Source organism: Drosophila innubila, chromosome X (assembly GCF_004354385.1).
Source record: "Drosophila innubila isolate TH190305 chromosome X, UK_Dinn_1.0, whole genome shotgun sequence".
Lineage (NCBI taxonomy): Eukaryota > Metazoa > Arthropoda > Insecta > Diptera > Drosophilidae > Drosophila > Drosophila innubila.
In genome coordinates this window covers 18,083,034-18,104,698 of record NC_047626.1, presented here as the reverse complement: position 1 = coordinate 18,104,698, position 21,665 = coordinate 18,083,034, and the positions used below count along the sequence as shown (strand labels likewise).

Below are 21,665 nucleotides of genomic sequence, written 5' to 3'. Positions count from 1 at the left end.
ATAAATAATTAAAAAAAGAATTTCATCGGTAAAGTTTGTAACACAAGACCAGTTTTAATAGTGGATTCTTGTTATCGCATGGTTTAGCCGGTAAAAAACTTCGCTTTCATGTAGCTACGGGTAATACAGTTAAACATTAGCTCAGCGTGTAAATAAGCATCGTTGTTCCAAAATGATTCAATAAAAGAAACTAAAACTAAAATGTATATGAATAGACGAAGCATTTCGGTTTTCAGACAGCGATAAATATCCATTCCACCTACAAAATAAAACGTATTAGAATATAGATATAGTAATTGGAGCTTTAGGAAAATACTTACCCACAATTTGTCAGCTCAAATTAGTGTATTATTTTTAATAGAAAACCATTTCTGATAATTACGAGATTGGCACGTAATTTTTTTCAAGTTTAAATGAACAAGATATGAAAGATTTCTTTAAAAATTGAATTAGTTGCTTTATTTTATAACGTTCATACTCGTTTATTCTGCTCAATACGGTTGGTATGTATGAATACACACATATATAAACGAGCATATCGAAATATATATGTATATGGGGTAGTATTTAACTATGGATTTACCGCACTTTCTAAAAGTCTGCCATTAAATAATTATATTTGGTGTTGAAACACAATAAATATGTATACGATTTCGATTTAAGTGTCTATTATCAATATAAATACAATCATATACAATATTGATCTGAGTTTCATATCTTATTGGCATTTGGAAAACAATTTACAGACACAAAAAAAAAATGGTAATATGCATAATTATATAATTGATAAATTGAACATAACTAAGTGGTAAGTGAAATGTGTTAATTAGGCGTCAAATATCAAAAAGGAGACCTTTCTGGAGTTCTTTAGGTCGAGATATATTTATATATCATAGTTTATTGAGTGTCCACAAAGATCTGATAACTGAACTGTGGAAAATATACATACATATGTATGTATGTAGTCTTCATTGCAGCAAGTACGCAGCGAGTAAGTTGCAGTTGCATTTTGAATTGGAACAATATTGGTTAGACATATGTACGAGTATGCTTTAAAGTACTTTCCTTCAGGATTGTTTCATAAAATGCCAGTTATAGATTTGATTGATAAAAAATTAAAAGCGTATAATAATTTTGTTCATTCTATCTCGTTTTCTCAGCAGCTGCGTATAAACGCAATTATTGTTTCAATTCTCGTTATTATTATTTATGTTATTATTATTGTAAATACAATTTTCTTTGTTTTGTTTCTGTTTCAAATATAAATATATTCTTGTATAAATATGCCATTTGTTTGTTTGTTTTTTTTCTTTATATATATTTATATATAGATATAGATACATATGTATTTATATAGATTGATATATAAATATATATATACATATAAATTTATATATGCATGTATGTATATAATATGTATATAAATTGCTAAATACAATTAATTGCGCTTTACACTTCTTTTACGGCTCTGAGGCATTACAAAAATTAAAACAAAAAAAAAACAAAAATTTGTCTTGTGTATTATGTGTGTGGTTGTGTGTGTGTGTGTGTATGAGAGAGTGTGTGCCATATGAACCTGTACTACGCGCCACCAAAACCATTCCTCATCATCAATCTGCTGCTGCTGCTGCAGCTGCAGCTGCTTCTGTTGCCACAGCGTCGCTTTCAACTGCAACATTTATTGGACTTCCTGATGCCCTTGCCTTTGCCAGTGATGTGAATGCGATCCTTTGGCTGATCCTCGGCGGCGGTGCGCAGCTTGTGCTTTAGCACCTGTCCCGTTATCGACAGAAACATATCCTCCACATTGAGGTTGTCTTTGGCGGATGTCTCAAACAATTGTATTTCCATTTGTCGCGCAAAGCGTTCCGCATCCTCCGTTATGACCACCTTACGATCCGGATCATCATTCTTATTGCCCACTAAAAAAAACCAGACAGCGATACAATTAACTAGAATATAACACAACAAACAATAGATTTAAGAGCCTCACCTAATACTTTGTTCACCACATCGCAATTGTTTTGAATCTCCTCTAGCCAGCGACGAACGTTCGCAAAGGAATCGCCATTCGTCACATCGTAGACGATAATCACCCCATGCGTTCCTCTATAGTAGGTGCTGGTGATTGTGCGAAAACGCTCCTGTCCAGCCGTATCCCAGATTTGCAGCTTCACACGCAGCCCATCGATCATCACGGTCCTGATTTTGAAATCCACGCCGATTGTTGTTATGTAACTACCCGAGAATGTGTCATCTGAGAAGCGTATAAGCAACGAGGATTTGCCGACACCTGCAACATCAAAACAATCCCAATCACAGAGATTAGAAGAGTGAGCATGAGACAGAAAGAGATAGAGAGAAATCAGAGGTGTGTGAGTAAGGGAGAGGCAGTTGCAAAATGAGTTGCATGCAATTGTGTGGAATGTTTTAATATTTTCTCGCATGTTCAAGTGTTCAACAATCGTTCAAGTATTTTTTGTTTACCCAAAAGCAACAACAACATCAGCAATGGCAACATCAGTTCTCTTATTACAATTGGAGTTGCACGAAACGCCCTTAAAACCGAGGCAACAATAACGATTGTTTGAGAGGTGCATATCAAAATGTTCTTTAAGAATAAATTAATTGAATCCAAATTCAAATTATTGAAATTACCGGAATTACGCCAACAATTAAAAATAAAACACCTTGAATGCGGCCAGTAAAACGTTTACGAATAAGTGAGTATGCACGTGACAAAGAGAGATGAAGAGATAAGGAGAAAAAGGGGGGACCGATCAGTGCTGCTAGCTCTTTTGGGCGAAAAAAATAGCAACATTTTCAAAATCTGGAAAAAGCTAGAAAATTTTTAAAATCATCCAGCTAAAAAGCCATTATAGTTTTAAGTTGAAATTATTATAATTCTTATAGTGAAAGGCATTTGTCGAGCTCAGCAAAACCTTCATCACCCTCAGCTTTGTATGACTGGTTTGTCCCAAATTAATTGCGCGAACTGTGCAATCCTTATCTAAATATAAAATTATTTATGAGTAAAGCTTAATTTTTTTATTTGTGCAAAACAAATTGAATAAAAAATCACGCACTCAGGCCTCTCGCGGTTTTGGTTTATACTATAATTAAGGCATCTTGATAAGCTCGCAAATCAAACTGTGAAATACTTTGCTAGCTTTCCATATAGCTAGAATTCGCGCCGCCCGCGACATCACAATATTTTTTTCGATTGGCATTAGAAAAACGCCAGATCTGACGGAAAAAAATCTAAGTAGGAAGCACTGGAGCCGATTTACACGAGAATATGCTATAACATTTAAAGCTCATTATCGTTGCCATTACAGCATTTTATAATTTATTTTACTTACAAATTTTTTTTCTAATATAATTTTTTATTTTTAAGCTATTCTTTATGTAACATTTTATTTCAAACTTGCCATGTTATAACGGTCACCTGTTATCGATAACACTGCAGTAGGAGGACATTCTGTCCACCTATCTCTCTCTTTCTCACTCGCTTGTTCAAAAGTGTAAAAATGGCAGATAAGAAGTCTTATATGTAATTGTTTTATATTACAAAGCGATAGAAAGAGATAGAGACAAAACAGCTGATTTTGGCGCACACGCTGGCAGAGGCAGAGACAAACACAAACAAAGAAAACGTGAAAAAAAAAACAAAGTAAAATATAATAAGAACCAAAAATTGTACCGTGGGACAGTCAGAACACAAATTGGAATTGAGCACAAAGCAATGCAGTTGTTGTTGCTTTATGGTTTGTTGCTATTTATAACATTGTTGCTGTTGTAGTTGTTGTTTAATAGTTGGGCAGGTGAAAATCATGCAAAAATGCAAGTACACATTGTATGTACATACATAGGTATGCATTTATGCATGTCTAATCATAAAAAAAAGAAAATGTTAATCAAACATAATAAAATTTAAAAATGATTGGATTGTTTTTATTTATTAAATAATTTCTAGCCTTAATCTTTAGGGAGAAAACGTTAGGGAATATCTGGGGAATTTTTTATGCTAAACTTTGAAGGAAGCTAAAAAGCTATTGTAAAGGAAACGCTAGGAAATCCTTGAGCAATTTTCTGCGGAAATTGTGGAGGAATTGCTAACGAATCCACGAAGATTCCTTGACTTTTTCTTAAGGGATACGTTGGGAAATGCCTAGGGAAGCTGTTTTAAATTCCTCAACGTTTTTCATACAAATAAATTTCTCAAGGTTTTCTCAACATGACTATTCCTAAAATATTCCTTGAGGATGGGAACTAAAGGGATATGTGTGTGTATGTGTGTTAGTGTTTATTTGCATTTAAACTTACCGCTGTCGCCAATTATAAGCAACTTGAACATATGATCAAAGTGGCGTGCCATTTTGGAGTAACTGCTGCTGGTGCCTCAGTTGTTTTTGTAAATTACAGTTAAACAGAGATGACGCTGCCGTCCAACGTTGAACAATGCAAAAATTTGTGCAAAAAAAATTCGTATCTGTTACTGCGGTTACTGTTGTTGTTGTTGTTATTATTGTTGCTGGTGTTATTGTTGTTATTTGTCGTGCCTGTGCCTTGCTCCCACACACACACAGACACACCCACACACATACACTGGCGTGTGCCTATCGCTCGCTCTCGCTCCCTCTGGTTGTTGCTGCCGCCGGTTGCTTAAATAGTATGATAAACTGTTGTTCTTCTGGCTGTCGCTGATGCTGCGGGCGTATGTATGTATGTTTGTGTGATAAGCTCCCTATTGTTATTAGTGTTGTTTTTTCGTTTTTTTTTTACTTAGTTTGTTACTTGTTATTTAATTCCCGGCGTTGCTTTTTTAATGCATGTATTTTATCAGCGATTTATTCGTTTGTGAAGGCGGCAAGGCATAAACGTCAGACAGAGAGGCCGAGTTTTTGTTGTTGCTGCTGTTGTTGTTGTTGTTGCTGCTGCTTCTGCTGTGTTGGAAGCACCGTGGAACTTTTGCTTGAGTTGATAATTTGTTGATATTATGACTTCTTTATGCTGTGCGTATGAAAAATATTTTCAATTACAAAGCTATTTTAATGTCACACTGACAGTCAACACACAACGAACGCACAATAAATTAGCAAATCGCCCTCTCCTTCTTCTCCTGCTCCCTCTCCCTTTCTCTCACACAATACCAGCGGATTATGCCTCTTTATTATTTGGCGTCGTCGTCGCTCGTATTCACTCACTCATGTGCACTTTTTATTGCAATTCAGATTTGGCTTATTTCGCACCTGCTCTGTTGACTGACTTCAATAACTTAATTAAAATCATAATCCTAAATTATATTCATATTATGAGTAAACTATTCCTAACGCACGTATATGTATGGAATGCAGTGAGAACTTGGCAACACTGGTGTGGAAACACTGTTTTGGCCCAAAAGGCTGCCACCCGGTCCAGAGGCTGCCACCCTGCCAAATTTTCCGATCTGGTACCATTTTGAGTGCAATGCCAGAAATGGTAATATAAAAATTAAATACCTTTTTCTTAATTTATTTATTTTGAAGCAAGTTTTTTTTAATTTTCGTACAATTTTTGTTAGAATTTTTTCGATTTTTTTAATATATTTTTTTAATTTAAATTTGCAACTTCTCTTCTCCCTTGGGGTAAAGAACTTTAAACCATCATTAAAATGTTTATTTTTATTTTATCTAAGTTCGAATTTTAAATTTTCATCAAATTACTAATTTATTGCAAAGCTATTTTGAAATTTGCATTACCTAAACATTACGTTTACCAGTGTGTCCGCACTCGGCCATTAACGCGTTCTAATTAATATTATTTCAGTATTTACTAATTACCGGATCTTCATAACAGCTTGAGAATGTTCACATATTCGATGTCGATAAGCGATGGTATAATCGGTGATGCAAAACTTAGCGCGCTATTTAAATTAAATTTAATAATTATTTTCTTGTTCAATAAGATAATTAACAAGACAATTTTAATTATAAATTAAATTAAATAGTAGTTCATTTCAATCAAAAATTATAATATTTATAAATTCGACTAAAAGAGATTCATGCAAAACCTTCAAGTTAAGAGAAAAAGTATAAGCTTTCTTTAATTCGAGCGAGACGCTCTGAGAATCGCACTATCTGTTCTTGTCTTTATGGTGCACAATAGAAAATCACAATGGAATGTGATAAAATATATTGAATATATTATAGACAGTTGATTTCTTGTATTTGGTGATAGGTGTGAAATATATAAAAATAGCCAACGGTAAAAAAATTATTTAAAATAAAGTATATGCACGTTGATTTTTTCAAGTATAAAAGGAATTATTTCTAATTGCCTTTTAAAAAAAATTAAATTAAATGTTCAAATATGTAGGTAAAAATAACAATTTAAAAACATACTTCAATTTGTACATATAGTAGATATTATTTATATAGAACTACATAAAAATACTTTAAAAATAGCTCTCCATATGCTATCTTTACTTGCGGGAACGAGCGCGCGTCCGTTTCGCTATGCAGGATATATCGAATGTCTGTGGCACGATAGTCCGCTTCCTCTGTCGACCACGCGAGATCAATGGACTGGTGTCCTTTTGTAGCATGCTTGGCGAGACGCAGGTTTGTCGTCGTCTCACAATCGCCGCTGGTCGCGGCTTATGGTCATCGTTATTGTTATCCACCTGCATCTCTTCCAGCCTTGCTGTTATGGTGTTCCGTCTGAAGCACAAACGGCTTCCCTGTTGCACAGATGCCACTGCTGGCTGTAGCGTCTGTTGCTCCTCATTGTTTTCCTTATCGCTGTCCCCTTGCATCTCAGCCAGCTTTGCGGCAACGTTGGTTCGCCGAAAACTCGATCGAGCTCGCCGGCTCACCGGAATTCCGGAGCGATGCGGTGGCAACTGATGCCTTTCTTTCTTATCATCATCGCTATTCGCCTGCTTCTCATCCTGCTTTGCTGCAAAAGCTGCTTGCCTGCAGCCGGAGCTGGAGCGAGTTTGACGGCTCAAAGTTGTTGTTGTCAGAGTCCACAGTTCTTTTCCATGATTTGCCTTATCGTTATTCAGCTGCTTCTCTTCCAATCTTGCTGGCACAATGTTCAGCCTGGAGCTGGAGTGAGTTCGGCGGTTCGCAGCAGTTCCTGGCAGAGGCAACTGATGCTCCTCATGCTTTTCCTTATAACTATCCCCCTGTTTCTCCTCCAATCTTGCTGCCACAGGAGTCAGCCTGGAACTGGAACGGGTGCGACGACTCAGAACTGCAGCTGGCGGACTGGACTGGTGTGTCACATGATTTTCCATGTCTCTATCCTCCTGTTTCTCGTCCAATCTTGCTGCCAGAGGAGTCAGCCTGGAGCTGGAACGGGTTCGGCGACTCTGAACTGCCGTTGGCGGAGAGAACTGATGCTCCTCGTGCTTTACCTTATAACTATCCCCCTGTTTCTCCTCCAATCTTGCTGCCACAGGAGTCAGCCTGGAGCTGGAACGGGTTCGGCGACTCTGTACTGCTGCTGGCGGAGAAAACTTATGATCCTCATGCTTTTCCTTATAACTATCCCCCTGTTTCTCCTCCAATCTTGCTGCCACAGGAGTCAGCCTGGAGCTGGAACGAGTTCGACGGTTCACAGCCGTTCCAAACGGTGGCAACTGTTCCTTTTCATGATTCTCTTTATGCTCATCCTCCTCCATCGCATTTAGCCTTGCTGCCAGAGTGGTCAGCCTAGATATGGAGCGAGTCCGACGTCGCAGTGTAACATTGGAATGACTTGAAGGACGACTGTCAACATTATCCACCGGCGGTGAAGCCTGATAATTGTGCATGCGCAGTGGTGCAGCGGTGCTGAGTGGTGTCGTGTTTCCTCTCCGAGATTCTCTGTTATTTCTGCCAGCCTCCATTCTTTTCCTCTCAATCGTTGCAACAATAATTTCGAAATCATCTTCAGAATCGGAGAGGAGAACCGGAGAAGACAGATTTCTGGCACTAGAGGCTTGCTTGCGAATTGCTTGTTGGTTGGCTATGTAGATTTCCAAAGGATCCAGTGGTTCTTCTTCCTGCATATACGAAACGGACATTTTCGCAACCGTCACGCAATCGTTGCAGCAATAATCATCGGCTTTGGAAGTTGTGCATTCCGGATGCATTGGATTTCCGCCGCAGAGTGTGCAGTAATTTAACAATTCCTTGGAAGATTTACGTCCAGCTTTATTGCGGCACTTAATTGCGGTGCAATTCAACGGCACCTCCAACTGATCGGCAAAAGCATCTGTCTGTTCCCAAGAGGCATCTCTGTAATGAAACAAATAGGAATTTAGAAAAGCGGTATCGAAAGAGTTTAAATTAGAGAGCTGCATGAATTCATTTAAATGAACGAAATTGAATTCGAAAAAAGTTCACATTCTCATTCATTCAAACTCATGAATCGTCCAGTGAATGTTGTCAAAACGAAAACTGAAATTAATTAGAATTCAGTTAAGTTTGAACTCAAATCTGTAATCTAGAATTTATTTGTGCAGTGCTCTAAATTTTATATTTTTGGATTTGATTATTATACATTCGCATTAGCGATAAATTTAGCAGAAGCTATATCTGACAAATAACTTTCAAGATTCCCTATACGAATGCCGAAAAATAATACTACCCATAATGAGGAAAAATGGAAATAGAAATTAGGAAACCAAAGATAGTAATACGGTAAATAGAAAAAAAAAAAATTTGCACAAGAAAAATTAGAAAATGACAAAATCAAAAATAGTTTATAAAATACCGTGCGATTTTAATAAAATATTTTGGGTCTTGACTGTTTTATATTTTATATTAAGTTTAAGCATTAATCTACAAAATGCCGTTACATTTTGCAAAACAATTTATTTAAAGCTAGCTAGAATTTAGAAAAGTCTACATTTAAATATTGTGCGCCACCTTGTTTAAAAATTCAATAATATGACACCTATTTTGAATATTAATGAAGTAGTAATTCCTAAAAACAATATTCGGAAATCATATGAGGTATCAGTTTTTAACCCTGCGAAAAACAAACAATAACACACAGCAAATGCTCAACTTCGAGTCGAGGTGCTGAACACATCAGGGTGCCCACTCCTGCTCTAAAGTTCCACTCCCCCTGCCAGTGTCAGAAGGATCCGTTAAGGATTTTACTTAGCCAACTTACCGATCCGGCACTGTGATGCCCCAAAGGGCAACCAAACGAAACTGCTTGGAATTATTGCACAAGGGACACTTGAAGAAGTAGCCAGCGGAGTCGGCATAACGTTGCAGGCAGTCCTTGTGGTACCAGCCGTTGTTGCAGCACTTGCCTTGTATATACTTGGTGCAACTGAAGGATTCCCTCTCACCGATCAATGGATCCATGCAGATGGCACATTTAACCTGTGCCTTCGGTCGCTCACTGTACGATTTGATGTGCAGATTACAAAAGGATTTGTATGTGCCAGTATACTGATTCTGTGCTCCGTTCTGTATGCCACAATACGTGTGGAAAGTCCGGCGGCAACTCATGTTGCAGCATCCAATGTTGGCGCCACCCTTGTGACAGTAGCAACATGTCTGCAACAAACAATTGTCATTATTTTTAAATGCAAATTCTGAATTGTAAAAGCGAGCAGATTCCAGTGTTGCCTTTTTATCCGATTTATAGCTACATTAAGCAATTACTGTAATCTCCTAGAAATCTTGGCTATTTCTAAAAATTAACTTACTATAAGAATACTTTAATAACGCGTTAAAACATAGATATTTTTTTTTGTAATATCTGTCAAATAGCTTTTTAGTTACAAAAAAAAAAGTCGAATAAGTTGGAATTCAATTACTTTTGAAACAAAATATAATAATTACCCTTAGCTATTAACACCTTTTTAGCTATTGCTAGTCAGCCCATGAAGTTCTGGCAACACTGGTTGATGCAACAACAAAGAGTTTGTTGTTGTCTTGTGGAATCTTTGCAATTTGCAGAAAACTTACCAAATTTTGTGTGCGTCTCGATTCGTCTTTAATGTCTTTTAGAGTGAAGCAACATATATCGTTGACCTCGTCACCTCGCTGCACCAGATTAGAGCTCAAATACTGTCGCAATAGTAATAACAGAATTGTATTTTAATCTCACTTAAAAAGTTGGTGCACTTCCTTCAACTTACCAGACAATTTTGATGGACAACATGCCCTTGACTAAAGTGCGGCGTGCCCAGCAGCAGCTCGTTTAATTTGCTACTACGACATAACAAGCACTTCATGTTGTTTACGGTGTTATTATTATCCGACTTGCACTGTCCTAATGCTGTTCCCAATGTCCAGTGCAGTTTCAGTGCATCAATTTTGCATATGTGCGGACAGAAATGGCGGGAACGCAGCGACCGCAGGGCTGCAGAAAAAACAGATTGTAAAACCAAAATATCGATAATCTCTAACATTGAGCGAAAGGTCGATGTTTGTTCGGCAATCAAAGTGCATCTGTTGGGATGACAATATGGAGTAGAGTTTTAACGATGCTTAAAAAATCATAGCTCAAGTAAAGTATTAATTCTTGATGAAAATTGGTCATTATATATTTTATTTGTTTCATATTTAATTCGGTCCATTTACTAAATCATACGATAGCTATCGCCCGACCGCCAAAATCTGACTACCGCTTAGAGCTAAAAATGGTTAGGGCCACATTTTACAACAAAAATAACATTTTCAAAGAGTTGTTAAAATCAAAACTATCAGCCAGATAAGAAGGGGCAAATCGGAACTGAGGCATGAAAATAGTTTAAAAAAGACAAAGATAAAAAGGTAACAAGAAGCGATTGGGCCCTGACTTTCGATGTTTTTGAACTGTGCTCTGAACTTGTCGATACATTTCATCGATAGTTACTGTTAAGAGCTGCTTTTTAAGAAATTGAATTGGAATTTAACTTTGGCGGTTATTTTAAATTTTTTGTTTTAAGCCATTTCATCGAGACTTAATTCAAGGAACAGTCTTGCGCTCTTAAGGAAAAAATTAAGAACTGACAATTTAACCTTAATTCAGACTGTTTGCTTGTACTATACAAATACATTTTAAAGAGAAAATGTAAAGTTTAAATTATCAGTTCTAATTACCAGTTTCTATATAAAACATCGCTGTAAATATATTTATGTCGTTCACATTATATTTTCTTGGTACATACGCATACATTCGGTTGGATAATAAGTTATTTGGACAGTTGCAGGCATACGAATGGCATGCACGACAATTAAACACAATACAATGTTGGTTATTACACAAATTCCATAGTAAAATACAATTAAGAACCATAATTTGATTGCCCTAACGACTTACAATGTATTAATCATTATGTATATTTATATATAGTATAACTAGATTTTTAGACAATTCGCTAGCGCGATTGTTGTTTCTACAATAAATTGCTAATTCTTAATAATCTATGTATATATTGCGGTTTTGTGAAGAACATAATTGGTAAAACACAAAAACGAGATAGGCTTAAGTAGAATAGAAGGAGCAATAGGAGCAGTTATCTAGTATCTAGTTTTATAGTTATCTAGTTAGACTTATATGCCTGCACGCTCCAGTGCACTTAACTGTGTGCCAAGTCGCTCCTCTCTGGCCTTGCGCTCCGCGCTGATCTTCTTCGAGCTCTGATAGGTATTGAGAAAGGTCTGCACATCGATTTTGCCATTCAGAAAATGCTCCACATGACGGTCACAGTCAGCATCCGCAGTTGATGCTGCAATTTGCAAAAGTTCCTGCAAGATGTATACATATTTAAGGGCGGAAATTCTTTCAAAGACATATATTTATGTATATTGAATATTCTCGATGTTACCCTAATGTGCTGTGGCGCATATTCCTCAGACTTCTTCACGTACTTCTTGTTCAGCTGGTCACATTTCTCGCCGAGCGTTTTTAACGCTGTATAGTCATCACTGAGCCGACGCTTCAGCTCGACAAGATGTGTGCCTTTAGTTTCATTTTCACCTGCAATTAAATGTTGTAGTTGGTGCTGTTTTCAACAGTTTACAGAACTTACGTGATATGCTCTCAACTTGATTCATCATGGAATCGAGCTCCTCATTCAAATGCTGTACCACAGACATTTCCTCGATGAAATCATCAAAGAATTCGGGATCCCGATCGAGCTGCTTCAGCTCATCCAGTGACAGTGTTGATAAATTTGGCATATTGTCATCTTCCCCTTGAAGTTCATTGACGCCATTGTTGTCCTCATTGGCCAGTTGTTGTTGTTGGGATTGTTGCGGTTGCTGTGATTGCTGTGATTGTTGCTGTGGCGGCTGCTTTGGCGTTTGCTGCGCAGTAGGCATCTTGCAGTCTGGCAGCAATGCACTTGCAAAATTCTTCAGTCCCGCACTTGCTAAAAGTTCAATAATAAAAAAAATATATGTAAGTAATGCCTACTAAATCGCATATGTTCACTCGTATCTACGTGTGTGTGTGTGTGTGAAACTGATTTAAAGCATTTTTTTACCTGGCAACTGCAAGCTCTGAAGATATTCGCATTAAGTCGTCGCTTGCTAAATCGTAAATCAAAGTTAGATTTTTTTTTGTAGTGTTATGTTATAACAAAAAAAAACTACAGTGCATTCTATGAAGGCACCGTTTGTTTGACAATCAGAGTTGCCACTTACCATAAATAAGATACCAGCCGATAAATTAGCACATCAGGTTATGTTGCTATAAAAGTGCTTTGCTATTCAATAGCTGCATAAAATCATATTGATTTATAACTGATTTAATTGCGTTTTAATTGACAGCTTTTGTTAACAAGGGCACTGCCTTACACTGCAAGAATGTTGAACACCCTAGACAGAGATGATGCGACTGTGATTTGTTACAATCAATTAGTTACTTATCGGAAATCACAAATAGTGCAGGTATTTTTGTATCGAAAGTCAAATCCGAAATTTTAACTTTATTCGAAATTTAAATTGATAGAGCTGTTGTCGCAACTATTAATCGTTAACTGAAAGCATATTAAATTCTTAATATCAAATTTAAAAATTACAATTAGAAATTATTTGTCACTTGTCACTGGTACTTTGTAACTTTTCAGTGTCACGCATCACTAGCAATCGCGCGCAGCTCATCTCTATTGGTAAACAGCTGATTTGTGTTTTGCCATTATTGCCAATTAAAAGATCGCTCTACCAAACTCGAAATCCAAAACATTTATATAATAAATAGTTAACGCCAGATCCTTATAATGGCCTTGTTCGAAATGAAGTGGCTGCGTCGTTTTGTACGTCGACATACGAATCCGATTCCGGAGCATCGCGCCGATTTGTGGAAACGCCGCCTTAGCATTGGATATGCGATATTAGCTTGGCAGGCATTTGGCTTAGTGTGCTACATGGTTTACACCGGTCGCAACGACTGGGCCAAGTACTATGGCTACAAGTCGGAGGAGGAATTGGCGCTGTCACCGGCCCAGCAATTTGCCAAGCACATCAAAGTGGAAGGTTCTGGGAAAATTATACGCATATCGGGTTTTTCCAAAGTGGAGGAGGTACCTTTTGACTCCAGCACTGTGGAACGTGTGAAAGACTAATCACAACAAACACATCATTTTGTTAGTAATTTAATTATTATTGTTTTTTTTTTTTGTGAATTGTTACAAAATAAACGATGAGAAAAACAAAGTACTAAATTTAGTTTTGTGTGTTACATGTTGGTATTTTGTCGACATCGAAAACGGGTACACTGTTACTGTGATCACAATTTAAAACAGTGCGCAACTTGTATTTTTTTATAGTGTTACCAATAATTTGGCAAAAAATTAATAAGGTGAATTCAAAAATTTTACCAAACTTTGCTAAAACATTTTCAAAATTTTAGCTTTACATTTACAGAAGTTTTAGAATTTAAACCCAGTTATGATTGATCACATTCGAAAATGGGCTTAAATCCGTGAACAAAACCTGCCAGCCCGTTTTTCGTTGCATCAAGTTGCAAGCTGGCAGCACCGCAACTATATTTAAAAATCAGCTGTGCCGTCTCAACACTGACGGCCAAGCTGCCAGCACTGATAAGAATTGCAAATTTAAAAATGCAAAAAACTCAATAAAAAATTAATAATTTGATGAAAATTTAAATTTGGAAATTAGACAAAATTAAGGTTAACATTTTAATGAGGGTTCGAAGTTCGTCAGCCCTCGGGAAGAGAAGCTAGAAAATTTAACTCAAAAAAAAGAATTATATCAAAAAATCCCGAAAATTCTAAAAAAAATTGTGCAAAAATTTAAAAAATTCTATAAAAAATATCTGAAATAGGGTACAAAAGTAAAGAATACCCATTTTCGTAATTGTACTTGTTTTTTGAAGTACAAAAAATCAAACCAGATCGGAAAACTTTACAGGGTGGCAGCCTTTGCACCGGGTGGCAATCTTCCACACCAACAACAACAGTGAACACAAACAAACAGCAAGCGCAAGCAAGCAAAGCCAAGGCTGCTTAACGCTCGCGCAGCAAAGGCATCAGCACCAATATTAATTAAAGTAATAATTATATTAGCATAACTATAAAAATATATTTTAAAAAACGCGTTCATATGTGTTGTTAGCAGTGCAACCGTCGAGGCTCAATCGTAGCTGTTGTTGTTATTGTTGCTGTGCTAAGTGTAGGTCGCATTGCATTTAATCTAAAAATAAGTCAACAAGAATAATAATAACAACAACTACAACACAGCATCATCGAAATCTATTTAATGAATATTAATTGGCTATCAAGCGTGCAGTGCAGTCGAAGTCGAATTCGAAGTCGAGGTCACAGTGTCTTGTCTCCTCGTCTCTCCGTTTCCTAGAGCGCTTAGTGATGACAGTGTATGTGTGAGAAATAACGGGACCATCAGACAAACAGCAACAATAACAACAAATGGCATTTGTGCTGCTCTTGTTTAATTGGAATTTTTGTGGCAAAGAAATGTTTTTAAAATACGCTCAAGCTGCAAATAATAATAGCTAATTAGTTGCATTTTTTTTGTCTGTTTGTTTGTTTGTTTGACGTCTTGCAAGGCTTCATTCGCGACACGCATACGAATTTCTAATGCAATTAACGTGCGCGCCGCTGCCAACGTTGATGTCGACGGTGGCGTCGCAATCGACGCCTGTGGTTGCTGCAACAGCAGCTGTGTATAAAACATAGGAAAATGTGTTTTTTTTTTTTTTTTTAAATATGTACTTATGGTATTTTTACGTGCTCTCCTTTCTATTTCTTTAATTACGCAGTGCAAACAGTTACAAACAAAAAAAGTCAAGTGTTAAACAACGTCGTACTCGTCGTCTAACGGCATTTAAATGTGCTGACAATTACAAAAACAAAGTCAAAGTGCAAGTGCCGCTAACACACACACACACACACTCACACACAGAGTCATAGAGCATATGTGTGCATGTATTTGTTATTGATTGTTGCTATCGCTTCTACTGCATCTCTCTCTTACGGGTAAGTTATAATCTATAATGACCTTTCTCTCTCTCTCCGTCTCTGGCTAGTGAAATTGAGTTAGTTTTCAGATAATTAAAAACGCATTAATTATATAATTCAAGTGAAATTTTTCGACTTTACTTTCTGTTTCTAAGCCAGAGACACACAGAAAACAACAACACAAATAAGCAAAACGTAAATCATTAACAACAACAACAAGACAAATGCATAAATTTCTTAAGAAATGAGCCGATTTTAGAAATGCAACAATAACAATAACTAAAAAAATACATATGTATATGTACAACAACAATAACTATAACGATAACACAACGAACGTTAGTTTCTATTTTTACAAAGCAGCAGAAGAAAAAATGAAACCGTTTTCTAAAAATAATTTATTTTGTATTTGTATCTTTGATTTTTTTTTTCTTTCTGCTCAAGAAACGAAAGGAAAACGGATTATAATGGCTTTTAACAATCGAATAATAAAAGCGCGTTATACAAGCGCCGCGAAATGTTTAGCATATGGTAGAAAGAAATGCGAACAAAGCGTGCGATAAAAACACACAAACATAAAGACACATGTCAACAAAGCATATTTCGAGCATGAAAACGGGAAAGAGATCGGGAATTGGAAGCGGGAACGGGTAAGGGAATGTGAGTGCGAAAGGCAATGCGAATGAGGGAACTGGGGGTGGAGACATTTGAATATGTGGTGACAACGCATTTGGGATACTCTATGACCAGTGTTACCAACTTTTGACAAACCAAAAAAAAAAAATAGGTCGAAGAAAACAAAATTTTTCAATACTAAAATCTGAAAAAAATACTTTATCAAGCATTGTAGCATTCAAATGAAATAACTGAGCGATTTGATCATTTCATTTCATTTTTAGAACTAAACTCAGTTTATTTGAAACTTAATTTAGGTGTCAATATATAAATGTTTAATATTATTATTTATTAAGTTGACTTTTTAAATATGTTTATGTATGTAATATGTCTAGTGATCCTTCAAGTGTGTCCAAAAGATCAATTCTCTGACTTTTCAAAATCTCTAAAAATAAAATTTCAATAATCCATTTTTTTTTTTTTAAATTTTTATTATTCTTATTATTTTTGTTTTTATTATTATTAAAGTGTGGGTTCAAAAGTAAAATGTAATAAACACAACATACAATACTGTCTCTATTTTTTTTTTTTTGAGCATAAAAAACGAATATGAGTTTTAATTAAAATATACAGCAATTAAATATTTTAGTGACACATATTGATAACTATATCGAACACAAGTTTGTGTTTTGCTTACCGGTATAATGATAATCTTGTAGCAAATGTTACCGATTATATTTCAAATGTATAACCTAAACATTCACTTTAAATATGCTTTTACTGTTGAAATTTTAATGTTGAATAATGAATTTATGATACCCTTATACTAAACAGCTCATGCAATACAATCGATCTATAGATCTCATAGATCAATAATCAATATATGCGCAAAACTTATCAAAAAATGCGTATGCCCCAAATGAAAGCACAACTTTGGCGCACCAAAGCGTAACATTCACACAAACAACAAAGCGACAAACAAACAGACAAACGAACAAACAGCGTCGCTCACACGACTGAATGCCGATGGACTGGGTTAAATTTTTGGATTGTTGTAGTTTTTATACGCTTCAATAAGGTATTCTTAACTGGCAACGAAATATGTAATTTATTAAAAGAAACTAGTCTTTCAGTTTTGAAGCCGTTTTAAAGAAACTTGTTATAGGTCGGAAGAGGAGCAATCTTTAGTATAGAAAACTTTGATTTTTTGAGTTATTTTAACCGAAGCTAGAGATTTTGTATTTCTAATTGTCTTATACCAGTGTTGTTCAAAAGTTGGATAAAAAAGGCTATAACATTTTTTTTCGTAGCACATGTGAAAAAAATACTTTGGACACCACTGTCTTCTAGATACAATATCAGATATTTGACATAAGAACGATCGATCAAAATTCAACTTAGTCTAACTAAATTTGTTGTTTTTTGAGATATATTTGTGTATTTGTTATTGCCCTATATGCTCAACAAACTTGCGGAATAAACTTGGTTAAAATCAGAACTCTATATTATAAGCTGTCATAGGAACGATCGGTCATAAGTCAACCATTAATTCTTTGAGGTATTTTAACCGAACTTACAGATTGTGTATTTGTTATTCAAATATTCAAATCAAACTACGACATCATGTATCTGAAATAATAACGATCGATCGAAAACTGAATAAAGGGCTCTGCAAGAGTATCAAATCTTCGGCGTGCTGATGTTATCCTTCCTTCCTTGTTTCGTCTACCTTTTCTACTTTTTATTTTTTAAATACTTATGTCATGCTCGCTGGTTAGCCGACTGTCTGACTAGTTAGCTGCCCACTGGGTTTCTCAGGTGCCGCTGCCGCAGCCGCAGTAATGCGATCCGTTAGTACCGCCCAGACCGATCGAGGGGGCGGGCGGAGCGGTGGAAACTTGTGTGGTGGTTATCACGACGCCTCTGTGAGCAGCGATAACTGACGTTATTGCTTTCAGATGGTCATAGACCTCAACTAGCTGGCCAAAAGCAAAACCAAAACCTAAACAATAAACATAAAAAACAACAACCACAACAACAACGATGACGTCGTTTGAAGAAATAAAAAATGCAGAAAACCGCAAAAATCCGACGCGCTTTGTGGCTTTTGTGGTTCGGAAACCCGCAACCATAACGGCTATCCCCTCTATATATACACTCATACCGTTAGTCAAGAAAGTATTTTTACAAATTTACAATTTATTTTAAAATTTTTTCCTATTTTTAGCTTGTTTCATAAACCAAAGACAAGAATAATAAAATAAGAATTTAAATAAAAACCCCTTAGAAATACATACTTGTATACTTGTATATTTTTTTTGTCAACACACTTTCCTAACCAACTGTACGTGGGATGCTTGATAACAACACGAACCAGAAGCTATAGCTGCTTAATAAGTAATACGGTCTCCGACCTCCGAACCACTGTTGATGTTGTGCTGTAGAATTAAAGAAAAAAAAAGTATAGCCGATGAAAAGCAAAGAAAAGAAAGACATCAGAAGAACCCGAGTAAACTGCCGGGTGTCTACCTGAGGCGATTGTCGATTGACTCCTCTCCACATAACGCAAAAAAAAAAAGGAAAATAACGTAAGAAAGAATGAAAGAAAGAAAATGAAACTGAACTGTCATCTATTAAGGCATTCCAAGCAATGGTCAGAATCTTGGTTGATTGGCCTATCGCCTGGGAAGTGTTCAAAGAGACTTCCCATGGGTAACCCATCGGTAATCCGACAAACACTGTGAAATCGATAGCTCAACGTGCCGTTCTGCATACATACATACATACATAAATTCTTTCTCCTCTTGCCATCCTGTCTAGTTATTTCCCTGAGAAGGCAGTGATTAATGTTCACATTCCGAAAACAACCAAAAATGGTAATGATCCTCTAAGAACTATAGATTCCAAAGATGATTTTTCCTAATTGCGATCAATTTCGATTAGTCGAACAAAAAAAGAAAGGCAAATGAAGAATGTCTAATGTATGAGTTTTGATAACAAAAAAATAGTTCATATATTTGGCGTATAAAACTTGATTTACTTAAGATATACAGTAATATTAGATAACGATTGGTTATATTGATATCAATATCGATTAAGTTACAATTTAGAAAATATTATCGATAAAAAAGACGCATAAATTCGAGCAATATCATTAGCGATCTCAAAAGTAAAGATAAAGCTCCAATTTTGGATAATCAAATAATCATCGATTAATAAACTCGGAAAATAATCAAGAATAAATTATAGTATAATAATTATTATACCATAACAAAAATAGCCTGGGCTGGGCGTAGGGTATCTCTTAGTCGGTAACTCGTGACTAAAGCTTTCTTACTTGATTTTTTCTCTCATTTGGATATTCATAAATAAATAAACAGCGAAAATTGTTAATTTTATTTACCATTTGTAATAGTTAACCGTATATTTTGCTAAGATCTGAATGCGGCATAATTGATTTGATATTTAATTTAGGATGATTCTGTGGGTTCCGTTTCCAGTTCAAAGTTAAGGGCTGTGTAAGAGAGAAAACAGTGGATTGTTTGAAATTTAAATTTGTTAACCTACCAGATGAGGTCGAATCTACATTGGTTGTTCCAGATATATCCTTTGCAGTGTTGGGCTTGTTTTCTATAGTTTTAGTTATTATGAAAATAATGGGCTGCTATTTATCAATAATATTTGGTTTTAACTTACGGTTGATCTCCTTATCGATATTCTCCCTGCTGGATATAACATTCAGAGCACAATTGCTCCATAGTGTAGTGAGGGATGATCCAATATTTTCGAGTGCGGTCAACCTGTGTCCACTCTCGAATATATCCGATGTTTGCATATCGCCGTCTAGGTCTTTAGGTATGTCCTCCCTTACGGGTGAGTGTTTTCGGTTACCGTTAAACATGTTCTTGAATAATGACATAATTTAGAGCCAAAGCTAAAATGGCAAAAAAAAAAAATACAAAAATGAAATTGGAAAATTTTTCCTTTTACAATTTATATGGACATAAAAAAAATTATAAAAAAAATATTGTTCGGCCAAACTGTATAAGTATAAAAACTGAAATGAAACGAATGGTTATTTTTCTCATAGACATTTAATAAATAAGCCTGCTTGTTAATTATAGTTTTTGAATTCCCAAACTCACCACAGCCCTGAGGCGGTCGTGTTAAGTGCTGTAGAAAGACGTTAACTTGTCAGTGTTGGGAAACGTGGCACGCATGCGCTGTTGCTGTATGCAATAACATTTCGCTGTTGTTAGCATGCGCGCGCGCCGCAAACAAACCAGCCTGCCAACTCGCATTTTGTTGCAAAATTACTATTGAAACAAGTTGGCAGCACTGCAACTACATTTGGAAATCAGCTGTGTCGCCTCAACACTGGCGGCCAAAAGCTGTCAGCACTGCTAAAAATTGCAAATTTAAAATTGCAAAAAACTCAATTAACAATTTATAATTTGATGAAAATTTAAATTTGGAAATTAGATGAAATGAAGGTTAACATTTTAATAAAGGTTTGAAGTTTGTCAGCCCTCGGAAAGAGAAGTTAGAAAATTTATTTAAAAAAAAAAAATTATATCGAAAAATTAAGAAAATTCTAAAATAAAATTATGCAAAAATTTAAAATATAATTTTAAAAAAAAATCCGAAATCAAGTACTAAAATGAAAAACACCCAATTTCGGACATGTACTTGTTTTTTGAAGTACAACAATCAAACCAGATCGGGAAATTTTACAGGGTGGCAGCCTTTGCACCGGGTGGCAATCACAGCAGTTCACAACTAGCTCGATCAGAAAACGCGCGTCGCGTTTGCGTTTTGTTGTCAGTTTCTTAGCTCTGTTTTTTTTTTTTATTTCGTGCGCGCTGTTATTCTCTTGCCTCTTATTTTTGTTTGTTTTTTTTCTCCCCACTGTAAATACGTTGTGACTTATTTACATGGCTAATACTCTGTTCGGTATGTTTTTACAAGTATGCGAGCAAAAAGTGATGCAAAAATAAAATACCTTTTACTGTTATTTGGTGCAAACAATTATACGAGTGTGTGTGTGTTGAGTTCACATATCGAAAGCCAGAGCGTGTGTACGTGTCCCGTATATGGATACCTCTGTGAATGCGTGTCTGGCTCTGTGTGAGTGAGTGTGTATATGTGTGTGTTCAATTCATTGTTAAGCGGTCGCGACGGCTCAAACTGCTCTGCTGCTGCGCTGCTTTTCTTTTCCTCTTGTTGTTGTTTGTGTTGTGTGTGAATTACACGCACGACATTCTTCCAGTGCTGCTGTTACTTTTATTCAATTAATTCTCTCACAGCGGTATTTTGTTGCTGTTGTTGTTTTTGTCGCAGCAACAGTTTATTTTTTATTTGTATTTAATTCAACATACATACACATGTATACACTGATTTACGCCTGCATCCTGATGTCGGCTTGAGTTTGCTCTCTCTCTCTCTCTCTCTCCCGCGATCTCTTTCTCGCTCTCCTTCTGCAACATTGTGCAGTGCTGCAAAACGTGTGCTAAGAGTGCGCGCGTGGTTTGCATATTCAATTAGCATTCAAATGCAAAACGAGTTCACGAGCTCATTTTTCATTTCTTGCCATTTTCTTGGGCGACAGGTAATTTGTAATTATCTAATG

At 36.0% G+C, this 21,665-nt stretch overlaps 6 protein-coding genes across 10 annotated transcripts in view; 2 read left to right on the top strand and 4 right to left on the bottom strand.

Moving 5' to 3' along the window:
- Nucleotides 1-1,392: 1,392 nt before the first annotated feature.
- On the bottom strand, nucleotides 1,393-5,379 carry LOC117793606 (ras-related protein Rab-35). 2 transcript variants are annotated; one of them, XM_034633974.1, is made up of 4 exons: nucleotides 5,090-5,379; nucleotides 4,327-5,013; nucleotides 1,994-2,293; nucleotides 1,393-1,922 (listed from the first exon to the last, which is right to left on the bottom strand). In XM_034633974.1, the coding sequence occupies exons 2-4, from the start codon at nucleotides 4,376-4,378 to the stop codon at nucleotides 1,666-1,668; spliced, it is 609 nt and encodes a 202-aa protein (XP_034489865.1). In that variant the 5' UTR covers nucleotides 4,379-5,013; nucleotides 5,090-5,379; the 3' UTR covers nucleotides 1,393-1,665. The 2 variants fall into 2 exon arrangements, with proteins under 2 accessions (XP_034489865.1, XP_034489864.1); XM_034633973.1 differs by having other exon boundaries at nucleotides 4,327-5,379.
- Nucleotides 5,380-6,063: 684 nt separating this feature from the next.
- LOC117793602 lies at nucleotides 6,064-10,275 on the bottom strand. The gene is made up of 4 exons (XM_034633966.1): nucleotides 10,133-10,275; nucleotides 9,960-10,061; nucleotides 9,151-9,545; nucleotides 6,064-8,267 (listed from the first exon to the last, which is right to left on the bottom strand). The coding sequence occupies exons 1-4, from the start codon at nucleotides 10,226-10,228 to the stop codon at nucleotides 6,464-6,466; spliced, it is 2,397 nt and encodes a 798-aa protein (XP_034489857.1). The 5' UTR covers nucleotides 10,229-10,275; the 3' UTR covers nucleotides 6,064-6,463.
- Nucleotides 10,276-11,106: 831 nt separating this feature from the next.
- On the bottom strand, nucleotides 11,107-12,785 carry LOC117793604 (vacuolar protein sorting-associated protein 37C). 3 transcript variants are annotated; one of them, XM_034633971.1, is made up of 5 exons: nucleotides 12,627-12,785; nucleotides 12,467-12,512; nucleotides 12,011-12,352; nucleotides 11,807-11,958; nucleotides 11,107-11,726 (listed from the first exon to the last, which is right to left on the bottom strand). In XM_034633971.1, exons 3-5 carry the CDS (start codon nucleotides 12,300-12,302, stop codon nucleotides 11,532-11,534), a joined length of 639 nt encoding a protein of 212 aa, XP_034489862.1. In that variant the 5' UTR covers nucleotides 12,303-12,352; nucleotides 12,467-12,512; nucleotides 12,627-12,785; the 3' UTR covers nucleotides 11,107-11,531. The 3 variants fall into 3 exon arrangements, with proteins under 3 accessions (XP_034489862.1, XP_034489863.1, XP_034489861.1); XM_034633972.1 differs by lacking the exon at nucleotides 12,467-12,512 and having other exon boundaries at nucleotides 12,627-12,783; XM_034633970.1 differs by lacking the exon at nucleotides 12,627-12,785 and having other exon boundaries at nucleotides 12,467-12,618.
- Nucleotides 12,786-13,106: 321 nt separating this feature from the next.
- Nucleotides 13,107-13,626, top strand: LOC117793607. The gene has a single exon (XM_034633975.1). It carries the CDS (start codon nucleotides 13,202-13,204, stop codon nucleotides 13,544-13,546), a length of 345 nt encoding a protein of 114 aa, XP_034489866.1. The 5' UTR covers nucleotides 13,107-13,201; the 3' UTR covers nucleotides 13,547-13,626.
- A 1,606-nt stretch (nucleotides 13,627-15,232) lies between these two features.
- The window catches only part of LOC117793609 (cytospin-A), a 15,126-nt gene continuing 8,693 nt past the window's right edge, over nucleotides 15,233-21,665 (top strand). The window contains exon 1 of the mRNA XM_034633979.1: nucleotides 15,233-15,439. Within this exon, the coding sequence (XP_034489870.1) occupies nucleotides 15,387-15,439 (53 nt within the window). The 5' untranslated portion in view covers nucleotides 15,233-15,386. The remainder of the gene's footprint in view (nucleotides 15,440-21,665) is intronic.
- On the bottom strand, nucleotides 19,411-20,006 carry LOC117793608. 2 transcript variants are annotated; one of them, XM_034633976.1, is made up of 3 exons: nucleotides 19,733-20,006; nucleotides 19,604-19,666; nucleotides 19,411-19,550 (listed from the first exon to the last, which is right to left on the bottom strand). In XM_034633976.1, the coding sequence occupies exons 1-3, from the start codon at nucleotides 19,953-19,955 to the stop codon at nucleotides 19,507-19,509; spliced, it is 330 nt and encodes a 109-aa protein (XP_034489867.1). In that variant the 5' UTR covers nucleotides 19,956-20,006; the 3' UTR covers nucleotides 19,411-19,506. The 2 variants fall into 2 exon arrangements, with proteins under 2 accessions (XP_034489867.1, XP_034489869.1); XM_034633978.1 differs by having other exon boundaries at nucleotides 19,411-19,517; nucleotides 19,733-20,003.